The sequence below is a fragment of the Acinonyx jubatus genome, chromosome A3 (genome assembly GCF_027475565.1).
Source record: "Acinonyx jubatus isolate Ajub_Pintada_27869175 chromosome A3, VMU_Ajub_asm_v1.0, whole genome shotgun sequence".
Classification (NCBI taxonomy): domain Eukaryota; kingdom Metazoa; phylum Chordata; class Mammalia; order Carnivora; family Felidae; genus Acinonyx; species Acinonyx jubatus.
Window position 1 is genome coordinate 64,519,303 of NC_069388.1, and position 13,142 is coordinate 64,532,444.

Genomic DNA, 13,142 nt, shown 5'->3' on the forward strand with positions numbered 1-13,142 from the left:
ACAAGATGGGAAATGTGACCATGCCTGGGTGGCTCAGTTGGGCACCTGACTTTGGCTCAGGTCATGATCTCGCAGTTCGGGAGTTCGAGCCCCACATCAGGATTGCTGCTGTCAGTGAGGAGCCTACTTCGGATTTTCTGTCCCCCTCTCTCTGCCCCTTTCCCACCTGTGCTCTCTCTCAAAAATAAATAAACATTTTTAAAAAAGTGACCTTGGCTGGTCAATTCACAGTGGATTTAACCATAATGCCCCCAAAGTCTGCTGGGGTGCCTGGATGTTGGCTTTGCAAGAGGGCTGTTTGTAGAGGGCAGGCCAGAAGGGTCCAAGCCTGAGCCTGCCTTACATGGTATTTTTATACATGTCTTACTGGAGTAATGGGAGGCATGCCAGTCATATTTTAGGATGACACAGTGTTGTGGAAGGATATAGTGTTGAAGGATATAGCAGACAAGATGGATGATAGAATTAACATTATATTCCCATAGTATTTTCACGTTTACATGAGCTTTGCTTATATGCTCTCATAGAGCCCTCGGCAAGCTAGGCATATTTATTATCCCTACTTTGTTGGTAACAGACTGAGATCAGAGAAGTAAGTTACAAAATCATTATTTATGACTATCTCAACAAGCCGGAAATAAGCACCAAAGTAAGAAGAAATCAGAGTCAAATGCAAAGGATTACATCTGATTCAAAACAATCTATTTCAGAAGATTGACATTTGTATCAGTTGCCTAGGGCTGCCCAAACAAAGTGTCGTAAACGGGGTGCCTTAGAACAACAGAAACCTATCATCTCACAGTTCTGGGGAGGAGAAGTCTTTAATCAAGCTGCCAGCAGGGCCTTGGCGCCCCCACAGCCTAGAGGTGGTGGGGAGAGTCCTCCCTTGCCTCTGTCAGCTTCAGGTGGCTCCAGACATTCCTTGGCTTGTGGCAACATCTCCGTTCTTCAGGTGACATTCTCCATGTCTCTGCACGTGGGCTTCCCTCTGTGCAGGTCTGTCACTGTTCAAACTTCCCTTTCTTGTAAGGACCCCAGTTACACTGGTTGAGGGCCCACCCTCATGACTGCATCTCAATTTGATGACATCTGCATGGACCTTATGTCCAAATAAGGTCACATTCTGAGATACCAGAGCTTAGGAATTCAACATCTCTTTTTTGGGAGATGCAGTTCAACCCATAATAGGGTCACACTCACTGGATAGGTAACACGAAGAGCATCATTGATTTATCACAGCTCCCTGAAAAATGGAACTAGGCATCGGATTAACTTGAGGGTTCCTACCAAGTAGAAGGTCATGCCACAGCACTTGGCATTGCTCAGACCAGAGTCAGGAGTGGAAAGGTCAGCTGTGGCCACTACATGCTAAGAAGGAGGTGGATTTTAAAAAGGAGGGAGCCACTGAGGGCTCAGGGCAGGATAGGTGCCATAAAAGCTCCATGGGCGGCCGAGTGCCAGGGGAGCCCGTACATCTTGCTCTGATTTCTATAAAGAAAATCCCGAAGTGTGGCCAATTCTCGGTTAACAAGATCAAGAGGGGAAGAAAGGAATGGAAGATTATGTTTGGAGCAATTTCTAGGTAAATGATCGTTAACTTGAAATTCTGTTCCAGCCCTCATTTTTGCCAGGCAAGGCATTATGCAGTTTTACATCCTTTGTTTCATTTAACTTCACATGTAAGCATGGGTGCATTAACATACACACGTATACGCTGTTATTTACAATGTAGGGGTATAATGAATAGATATGTGTCTACAAAGATTTGTTTAATAGAGAGCAAGCATTCTAATTATTTAAAGTCTTGCTTTTTGTTTTCAAGTATGTAAAAGAGCCAAGTGGAGCTTAGGCGAGAATTTTGACATTTCAAAGCTAGGAGGAACTTGGGGTTTGACTGCTCTGGTGAATGAAATTATTTCAAGCAAATGAATATTTGCACATCATCTGCTGTGTCCTAGGTGTCTTAAGGTATCTGAGAGGAGGCTGTGACACACATAGCATTTTAGAAGGGGCCAAATGCATGATCCAGAAAGTGCTGTGGGAGCTGGGAGGAGGGTGAGATTGGGTAAGGTGGCTGTCAGGGAACTCCGAAGAGGGACTCGGAACCTGATGTGGGCCCAAGACCAAAAAAAGCTGGCATTTTGGAGACTGTGTGGAGACAGCATGTTCCCCCCTCCCCCATTCTGATTGTGTGTGTGGATCAGAGTGACCACAACCTGTGCTCTCGTCATGCCCGGAAGAGGTAAAGAGGTGTGGGCAGGGACCAGCGAGGTAGCCACATGAAAGCCAGCCCCATGCCCCAGCTGGTGAGATTAGGGAGTTTTCTTGGTGCTTCAGAACAAAGTCATCTGTTGATCTCGTAATCAGATGAAGACAGAAGCAGAAATCGCTGGCTCTTCTGAAAGCTGGTGTTTATGACTTCAGTACAGTGAGAGAAAGAATTGCGCCAGCCAGACAGGAAGCAGGCATTCAGGCCGCCTGCCCATGTCCGTGCTGCGATCCAAGCACTACCACAGCCGGCTGATCCCCCAAGCCCTCGGCCGCCTCCGGTGATTTATAAGGCAGGCCCAGTGGCTCTGCTTCTCAGTTGCAGTTTCTCAAAAGGATCTGGAGGGACCTGTAACTGTTTCCATAACCTACCTCACTCCCCCGTTGGAGATACCAAAGGTAGGCCCTTGCCCCAGAGTCAGCCCCAGACCTCTCAAATCCCAGACCTTATCTCTCTCTCGGAAGGGATGCCAGAGGGAAGGGGAGTGTCATTTTCCTCTAACATCAGCCACAAGGGTTAGTGTCATAAAGTCCCCTTAGCCCATCTGTCTTTGATGGAATTTTCCCAAACCCTGGTTGAACCTGTTTGTGTTGGTCTCCTGCCAGCAATCAGGGAACCCCAGTGCCCCAAGCTGACTGCTGCTCAGAGAGGAAACCCCATGAAGTAGGCCTAAGTCTGCCTGTTTCTCTGGGCTGCCCCTCGCTAGGCCCCTCACAGATCAGACCTCAGCCATCTCGCCACATCACCTGCCCCCCCCCCCCCGACGTGAAAAGCCCATCTGGTAGAACAGCTGCCAGTGGTCCTGAAGCCAGAGCACTTACCTGGCTCTGGATACAGTAGAAGCAAGAGCAGTGCATTCACTCATTTCTCAGCAGCTATTTATTGAGCACTCACTGTGTGCCAGGCAGTGCACTAGGATGGGGATGGGATGTGAGTTCAACCCAGTCCCCATCCCCAACAAACTCACAGATTAGTGGAAAGGAGGAGGATGTGTGTGATCAGGGCTGTGATAAGGCAGGAGAGGGCTCCTGGGTGGCGCAGTCGGTTGAGCATCTGACTCTTGGTTTCTGCTCAGGTCGTGATCCCAGTGTCGTAGGATTCAGACCTGTGTCGGGCTCCGTGCTGAGCGTGGAGCCTGCTTAGGATTCTATCTCTCCCTCTGCCCTTCTTTCCTGCTTTAGTGCACTCACTCACTCTCTTGCTCTCTCTTTCATAAAAAAAAAAAAAGAGAGAGAGAGATGATGGAGCACCCATAAGAGGGGTGGAAGGACGGGAAGGCTCCTTGAAGGAAGGCCATCTAAGCCTGGTTGGGAAGGGTAAGCAATTCAGCTGGGTGATGAGGACATGGGACAGAGGCAGGGGTGGGAGAGGGGGTTCCAGGCACAGGCTTGGAGTCAGGGGAAACCAGTGAGTCCAGAGAACCTCATGGTCCAGCAGGGCCCAGAAGCAGTGGGGAGCTATGCGGGGATAAGACCCTGAAGGGCCTTAGAAGTAGAGGACTGTAAGACCCTGGGACTTTTCCCAAGGGCAGTCAGGTGCCATTGGAAGAATCTCAATCTCTGGACAAAGCACTGGGATGTTCAGGTAGACCCTAGCTCTGCACTCATTCAGCATTTGGAGGCATACAGATAAACGTAAGACTCAGTCCCTCCTTCGAGAAGCTCATGGCATCAATGGGCAGGTCACACAGACTGTGTTGGGTAGCAACCAAGCTAAGCAACTTAGCTCCAGGTGCTAAGACTTGGAGGTGCATTTATTGGGTGCCCATTACATGTTGGAGTCTGCACTGAGGCACCTAACATCTGATGTCTCATTGAGTCCTCAAGGCAATCTATAGAGTGCCTGTCACTACCCCCATTTTACAGATGAAAAAACTAAATCTCAGAGAGTGACCTCACAGTGTCATATAGCCAGGAAGGGGCAGTACCAAGATAAGAGGTCAGCTAGTGCTCTCTGTCCTCCTCCGTGTCGCCCCGCTAAGTGTGGGACAAGCATGTAGGATGGGCTTCATGAAGGAGATAAAGACTGAAGAGGTCCCAGGGTCACCTCTCAGGCTCCACACTGTGGGCTAAGAGTCTAACATTTAGACTCTAGGGGAGGCATATGGGAAGACTGAGGATCTAGGTCAACGGGGAATGTCTCTGGGGGGTTGTCCATCTGAACCTTGGAGTTGAGTCTTATGCTCACTCACAGGGAGGCCCCAGCTTTTCAAAGAATAAAATCGGTGAATAAAGGATATAATGCCCAATCCCCTCCACATTGAGGATGCTATGCTGTCTACGTGCTGTTAATAGGGAGTGGTGTTTCCCAGAGATATTTGCTTTGGAAAACTTCTCAAGTCTCTAAGGTTAATGGTCAGGAATTGCACATAGTGGGGATCTTGGCTTCTTGAATTGGAAATGAGTAACTGACATGCATTCAAAATGTTTCCAAGGAAACCAGGGCCTGGGCCAGTTTGGATAAGGGGGCGAACAAGGCAAGTATGTCTTTCTCTAGAGTTCTTAAACAATGGCACCCATTCACTGAAATGCCACCCATGATTCTGTGACCCCTGGAGAGCCCAGAGCTGACTTGGTGGTGCCCCAAAATAGCATGAAATGGAGCTAGAGGTCCTCTGGGAAGGACATCCCTTGCTGTGCTGACCGAACCTGGTTGCCTGGTACACAGTCAGTGAGTGATGAAATTCAGATGTCCTGTGGAATCTAGCTCCGTCACTATGCTCAGCCGACCTCAGGCAATGAAGCCAGTTTCCATGGACACTAATGACTGAAAAGGTGAAGCATAAACAAGTAAGCAGACAGGGAAGGCCAGTGCCTGAGCAGTTCCAGATTTCTCAACGTTCCTCATCCCAAGGGCAACACACACATCCTTCAGGTCCTGTTTCCATCCCTTGGATTTTCTGTATCTCTCTTCTGTCTCCCTTCTGAGGTGTCTGAGACCCACTCAACTATGCAGCTCAAGCCCAGAGAAAATACACGAAGCAGGACTGATGTGGCCGAAAGATCCAGTCATCCCTGCTGTGTGCTATCCTCCTGATTCTGATCTCAGCCTGGGATGGTCTGAACACATGCCCCCTCCCCCCAGCCAAGCTCGCCCAGTACAGGTTACCCACTCTCACCCCGACCCACAGCTTCTCCTGCCACACTCACCCACTGGCAAGCCCTTCTGGCTCCAGGCCTAGCAGTCTGGCCTGAATGTCTCCGGGTGGACTTTGATCCTTGCCACGTCTTTCCATTTCTCCAGTGTCCAGCTTTCTAGACATTCTATGCAAGCAGCATCATGCAGGGATCTGGATTTGAATCCAACTCTGCTCTTAACTAGTTGGGTGACCCTGGTTACCAAATCTCTTTGAGCCACAGTGTCTCCATCTGTAAAATCAGGGTAATAGTATCTGCCTGTTCTAAGGATCAAATAAGGAAACAAATGGGCAGGTGCTTTATAAACTATAAAACCACAGTTCCCAAACCGTGTCCTGCAGAACTCTGCATCTGAGACGGATGTTAAGCTATTCAGGAAAGGGGTGCCTGAGGTGGGGTGGGGGGGCCTCAGTCGGTTGAGCGTCTCACTCTCGATTTCGGCTCCAGTCATGATCTCACGGTTCATGGGATTGAGACTCGAGTCAGGCTCTGTGCTGACAGCACGGAATCTGCTTGGGATTCTCTCTCTCTGTCTCTCTGTCTGTCTGTCTGTCTCTCTCTCTCTCTCTCTCTCTCTCTCTTTCTTTCTGCCCTTCCCCTGCACATGTGCACTATCTCTCTCTCTCAAAATAATTAAATTTTTTAAAAAAGCTATTCAGGAAAAAGAAAGTTTCACGTCAAGTTTGAGGAAGGCTGTTCTAAACAAAGTGAACCAGGTTTCTTGACCCTATGACATCTCAGAGCCTTTAATTTGCCACTGTATGTGGCAAACCTCCAAGAGCAGGGTGCAAAAATAGCTTTGTCTCTAAACCACCTTTTTCATAGAGTATTATTAACATCTTTTAGGTTACTAGCTTCCACAGAACAAAGCTTATATTAATTAATATTCCTCCTACAAATAATAATGCTAATCTTTCCACAAGATTTATTCCATCATCCAGGTCACTAATCCTGGGTAACACCAGTTAATCAGCACCTGAAAGGGTATTGCCAGAGCTCCTTCAATCCTCTGGGCATTGTGCCATGTAGTGCAGGGCGAGGGGGGCGGGCGTTGAAGGCCTCCACAGTTGGACTCACTCTGCCTCCCTCCATCCCCATGCTGGACTCCACCCCGGGCAACTCAGTGAACCCTGTTCTACATCTTCCGTGTTCCCACCTCCCCACCCACCATCTTTGTCCCACCTCTCCCTGCCGAGGTGACTTCTTCCCCTCTCTGCCAACACAACCGTAATTCATTCTTCAGGTCCCAGCCAAGTCTCGACTTCTCCACGGAAGTTTTTCTAACTATTGCAGCATGTGTTCTAGACAGTAGTACTGGCTCCCAGATCAACTGGAAGTCCCGAAAGGCAGAGAGAATATTATTTACACTTCCAGATTTTTCTCCAAAAGCCAGGATTTGTTTGTTTGCTGCTCTCCATCCCCCATGGACCATAAGCCCTATTTCGGGAACTTGAGCCTCTAACTGGGTATGGGTCCTTCGGGGCTGGGGAGTCAGTGCAGTGGCGGGTTCTTCCACATGGCCATTCATTCAGTAGATGCTTATTGTAGGGAACCCAAGGTTGAGTAAGACAAGGCCCCTGCCTTTAAGGAGCTCTTGGTCAAGGCAAATAGCCACAATTCGTTGCAAGTCAGCATGTTGAGTATAATCATGGAAAGAATGTAGGAGCACAAAATAGGGTTCGTGGTGGATGCAGGTAGGGATCAAGGCAGGCTTCCCAGAAGACGGTCCCCTGCCCCCACTCCACTCATCCTCCTACTTAGAAGAGGTCATATGGAGCAAACCTGGCAAGGTTATGGAGGTCTACCTAGAGACAAGAAAGACCACTGGAGACTCCATGGGAGAGAGATTCAAGTTTGTTCCCCGGGTCACAGGGATGGAGGTCTCGATGGAGCCAGAGGGTTAGATTAGCAGGGGGGTACGGGATGAGAGCTATGCATCCCACGCTCCCAAACACGCGTGCTCCACCCCCACACGGCAGTCTGTGGGAATCCCACTTCCCTGCTTTTCCATCATACCCTCTCACCCCTTCTTCCCTCTCACCTGGACTCATTCTTCCTTTCCAAGTCCTCTGCCACCTCCTGGTCCTGGGGCCATCCGTCGTGACCTCATTGGAGCAGCCCCGTGTCTTCTCTCAGTAGCTAGAGGCCTGCTTTGGTGAGAGGCTGGTCGGTGTGATGCCCACTCCCTGTGGGGGGGCCCTGGGAGGAAGGTCAGCCTGGAGTCAGTGCTTTCTCTTTTCTTCTCACAGAAAACCAAAAGAGACGTCAATAACTTTGACCAAGACTTTACCCGGGAAGAGCCCGTCCTCACGCTCGTGGATGAAGCAATCGTGAAGCAGATCAACCAGGAGGAATTCAAAGGCTTCTCCTACTTTGGCGAAGACCTGATGCCCTGAGAAGCTGTTCCAGGTGGAGTTTGGTGACGCTGCAGGAAAGGGTGCCGAGAAGAGTCCTATTTCTGGAGGCTCAGAAGGCCTTGAACTGCCTCTCCTGTTCTCCAGAGCCCCAGTCCCTCGTCTACCCTCTATTTATTGTGTTCCCTCACCCCAGACGGGCTCCTCCCTCTTCCACCTGGGGACCAGAAGGCACTCTTGGTTCTTGTCTCACCAGTGATGCAGAATCGCATGGGGTCAGCGGTCGGCTGGACACACTGCGTGTTTGGTCTGTTGGCAAGCCCGTTTCCCCTCCTCGGGGGCTCCTGGCAGCGAGGCAGCTTCGGTTCTTTTACTTCAAAGAGCAACAAGAAAAGCAAACAAGAAGGGCCTGGCCGTGCTATTGGACATAGGGGCCCGATCACTCTCACTTCTGAGAGCCTCGGTTCTGAGGCTCCCACTTTTGAGAGCCTGCCGCCCTCCGCCCTTCTGTCCAGGAGAGACAGGTGCTTCTTCGGCATGGGGGTGGGTGCCCTCGAGGCGCGCTGTGGTGGAGGCACACCGCGAGATGCATGGGTTGGCTGCCCGTGTTCGGCAGAATGGCCAACGCTGGCTTGCTTCGGTTGTAGCTCTTGGGCATGCCAAAGTTGTGAGAGCATGTGTCTCGTGAAAGAAATCACTCTTTGTAGAAAAAGAAATCGGATTTTGAACTCGGTTAACATTTGAAGAATATATCACCAAATTGGCTTTCTAATCGGCCAAATGATATAAATTCCAATATTAACGCAGGTAGATATTAAAGGGCTATTATACAATGAGAAACCAACTGTCCAGGGTTTAGGCTGTTAACGTTTTTGTGGTTTGTGGCACATGGGGGCTGGATGAATTGAGAGAGAAGAAAACAAGTAATGCTCCTCATTCTTCAAATTCTGCCTGAACACAGAGACCACCGCAGCAATGGCCAAGACCCTGAGGTTCTAGGAAAACTCACTCCCAAATTCTCTTTCCAGTTTCGTTCTGAGTTCCCAGCATACGCTCTATTTATTTCCTGCAACGGTGTGTTACTTTTGCGCACTTCTACGAAGAATTGGTAGTACTGCTATGTTGTGTTTTTTAGACATTAAACATGTAAAGTTAAATATGAAATCTCTGCTTTCGGAGCAAGCTGAATGAGGCTAAACGTGGGTTATGCGGAGGGAATCCAGAGACGGAACAGCAACTTATCTGCAAACTGCCAATGTGGAGAGACGTGCTCGGAGTTTTGTTTCTGTGTGACATGCAAATGGCAACTCGTGTGGGACACTATTTCATGGATGTGATGTTACCTCCTGTAGATATGCTAACAGTGTTACATTCTTTGATTTCCAAGAGTTCTCTGTGGCTTTGTGTATATGTTTCCCGGAGGTTATTTGATTATCTATTTTGCCGAACTGATTTTAGCAGGGAATGGAATCCATTCCAACTGTTGCACGCGGATTTCCCAGCTGCCCCTAAATATAGATACGTGTGAGTGGCAAAGTGGCATTAATGAAGCTTTTTGCCTTTTGTACATTTGAGATTTTTGTATATAGTGTTTGCTGCAAGGCCTGTGGAATTAATTCATTGAACTTAGAGGTATCAACTGCTGCATGTTCAGGCATATTATAAAACTTTAGTCTATGAAAGAATAATTATAATAATGTCCAGGTGCAATACTCTGTAAGCGTATTGGTTCAAGTTACCAAGAGATAAGGTGTGTTTCTTTTTCAAGGATGGGGAGGAGTCCTTTGTATTGTTTATTTCATTTTGGTTTATTTCAAAAGACGTAAACATATAGTAAGCTACATTAAATCTCACATACAGTTCTCCTGTGCTCTGTTATGCCCTGAGAGGGATGGGGAAGCGAAAGGAATGTTTTCGATGGTGGTTTCGAAGCTTGGACGGTGACCAGCTCGAGCCCATAGAAGGTTGGTGTCCATATTTGCATCTGGTTGGCCGTAGCCTTTGTTATTACTAAGGATGACATTCAGTTTCCTTTTGTTTTTATTTTTGAAAAACTCAGGTGTAGTTATGATCCGTTCTTATGATACTTAGAAATACTATTACTCTATCAGTTTGTGTGTTTGGCGTACCAGTGAAGAAGAACAGATTAACTTAATTTCTCTTCGGTAACTTGACGTACTGGGGGAGAGACTATCTTCCGGAGTTGAGTACAAGCACAGAAACATCTTCACGGTGGCATCATCTCAGTTTTTAAGAAGACGTGACAATACTGCCCATCATACTCCTGCATCACTACTGCTCTGTTTCTCCTCTGCTTCCTTCACCACGATGAACCTGGAACAGCCAAGCAAGCTCTACCTGCAGGACGAGCGGCCTGCTTCAAGGCCCCGGTGGCGTTCCCATGTCAGCAGGGCTCGGGCCCTTCCTACAGGACAACTGGCATTTTGGCTGCAGAGTCAAGTAATACATTCCACCCGGCAGCTCCAGGCAGTCATTCGCGGGGTGCCTGGCCCAGAGATGCCCCCTTCCAGCACCGAAGCTGGGCTGGCTGGGATGCCTCCTGCTTGGGGCCGGAGCTGATCAGTTCCCTCACAGGCGGGTTCAAATCCCATGTCGTCTATAGAAAAAAGCTTGTGTGTTCCTCGAGTATTCACTGTTTCATTTCAATTTTCACAAGGCTTAGGAAGCGGACACACTATTACATTTCTTTCTAATCTATCCAGCTCTTGAGTGCAAAAAAAAAAATGCCAAAAAATATATGAAGGATAGCTGTTCTCCTGTGTTCTCTCATTATGGACTTTGTGAAGTGGAAACATCGTTTTTTCCTCCAAAGGTGAAAAAAAAATGCATTCTTGCTTTAAAAAAAAAAAAGAAGGCTAAGAAATTACCTCTTTTTAAATTATGTGCAAAATAATTCTGGCTAAATATAAAATGTACTCAATTTTAGGGGTTTTTTTGTATTGTGATGCTTTATTTGTACATTTTTTTCCTTTCTGGATGTAATTTTAATCTCTTGCCATTCATTAGTGTTATTTCATTGTAAACATTATTGTGCCAAATGTACTGTATTCAAAAGGATGTGAATGTGTATTGTTTCAGAACCTAATAAATACAATGGCGTTAAATCTTATTTCTCGGCTCCAATGAGCATTTCTTTATCTTCTTTGGGAGTGGCAGCGTGGCACCAATGAAGCTTTGTGCCTTTTGTACATTAGGGATTCCAAATTCCGAAACCTAGGCACGGTTTCGGCTTTCCCCTTCCCTTTGAAGCTGCACAAAGGAGGGGCGCCTGGGTGGCTCAGTCAGTTCAGTGTCTGACTTCGACTCAGGTCATGATCTTGCGGTTCGTGGGTTCGAACCCTGCACCCGGCTCTGTGCTGACAGCTCAGAGCCTGGAGCCTACTTTGGATTCTGTGTCTGCCTCTCTCTCTCTGCCCCTCCCCTCTTCCTCTCTCTCTCTCTCTCTCTCTCTCTCTCTCTCTCTCTCTCAAAAATAAACAAACATTAAAAAAGAGAGAAGAATATGCACAAAGGATGCAAATGGCCGTACTGGCCCACCCAGCCTCGCCTCTGTGCTTCTGGGACTACCACCATCGAGATGGAGGGGGCCTGAGTAGATCAGATGTGGCTCTGGGCTGTCTGGGCGCAGAGCGAAAGCACGCAGTCGGCCTGGGAGTGCTGGAATTTGGGCAAGCAAAGCAGGCAGCACCCTCATTCTTACCTTTCTAGCAAAGCAAACACTGAATCTTCTGGAAGCCAGTGCCCATTCAAGCCTCGTCAGGACTCAGGTTCTGGCCGGTGGCTCAGAACTTCAGGCTTTTGGAGTCCAGGAAACTCCTTCAAGACTGGGGCCCCTTGCAGGCTGGTCCCGGAGCACGACTGGTCACTGGGGCTCTGAGCTTTAGCGCGTGCCCACCGCCCCTGCTCAGCCAATGTTCGTGGCTACCATGGTGGCTCCTGGGCTCTCCACTTCCTCCTTTGTTCTGGAGTGTTCCTTTTTGGCCACTCCATTCATGTCACGCTGCTGGTTCTGCAAGGCTCCTCCTCTTCCTTCTCTGACACAGATTTTTCAAGCATATTTGAAACTCCTAAGTACGCTCTGGAGTATACCACAACTTTCAATTAGCCACAACTTTGTCTTCCTTCCAAGTTGTGGAAATATTTGCAGTTTTACCATCTGTCATCCTCAGGGGTAAGGGTGGTGCTTCCTTGTGAGCCCTCCAATGACTATGGCATGTCATCCTGAATGTACTCTCGGTTTCCCCTTAGCAATGTCGCCTGCCTGCCTGGAGATGTAGGAAAAGGACCCCCGGATCCACCCCAACAGGAAAGTTGTATACATCACATATTTTCCTCCCTTGATGCTGGTAAGTTTCTAGGTAAGTGACCAAGGAAAAGCAAACCTCTTGCCAGCTTATCTGTCTTATTAATTTACATAAAAGTCAGAAGAAACAAAAGGAGCCATTCCAGAGAGTTCAGAGGACCTCTCCAAGCATTGCACTGAATGCAATCTGACCAGCCTACACCTCCCTTGCCTGGTAGCCCAGAAGAGACAGCTCCAAAGTCCCGGAGATGAGGGAACTCATCCTCCCAAATCTATATACTGCACAAATCACTTTGAAGCTATAGGAAAAGTCACTGGCTGATCAGCATCCCTGGTTCGGAACCTCTCCCCCCACCGCTAGCCACATTCCAGGAGAGAATGCCCAGCGCTGGTAGGTCTGTTCCAGGAAGAGGAACGCTGTCTCCTGGCGAGGCCTAGATGGCTCCAGAACCGCTTCAGGAAAGCCTGTCTGGGCAGCTGTGCCCTGGAACTGAAAACCTGCCAGTCTAACAGATTTCTCATAGGATCAATGAGTACCTTGCCCCTTCTCCATCTCCTTGCACCTGAATAGAGTCCAGCGCTTGGGTGAGCAGTGGCCTAAAGATCCCCATGTGATGAGAGGACTGAGCCACGTGACGTGCATTGTCATAGCACTTACAGCCGCAGAGAGATGGGGGTGGAAAGAAGGCTTAGATGTCATATTATGAAGTCTCTTCCTTACTTTCCTCTTACTCTAGCCTCATTGTTTGTCAGCAATACCTGAAGAATGGAACGGCTGTGCCCATCAGGAATCCCTCCTCTAGCGACAGACAGCTGATCGCATAGTGTTTTTCCAGAAGCCTACCACAAGTGCATGTACTCTCTTATCTCCCATCGACACCTGGAGGTCTTGTCACCAGCATAAGGAACTCCAGGAAACTATTTTCTCAAGGAAAATGGTGGCTTGTTAACTAGCATAAAGAATGTTAGAAAGGTGACGTTGGTGATACATTTGGGATAATAGATGGGCAAAGATATTTAAAGACAAATCTCTGCATTTAAAAGTAAAAAAAAAAAAC

The 13,142-nt window shown here is 48.3% G+C and overlaps 1 protein-coding gene across 5 annotated transcripts in view; it reads left to right on the forward strand.

Annotated features, from left to right (window-relative positions):
• The window catches only part of PRKCE (protein kinase C epsilon), a 494,970-nt gene extending 484,080 nt beyond the window's left edge, over window positions 1–10,890 (forward strand). For all 5 annotated transcript variants that reach the window (XM_027072535.2, XM_053200551.1, XM_053200553.1 and 2 more), the window contains one exon: window positions 7,656–10,890. In XM_027072535.2, the coding sequence (XP_026928336.2) occupies window positions 7,656–7,802 (147 nt within the window). In that variant the 3' untranslated portion in view covers window positions 7,803–10,890. The remainder of the gene's footprint in view (window positions 1–7,655) is intronic.
• Window positions 10,891–13,142: the final 2,252 nt, after the last annotated feature.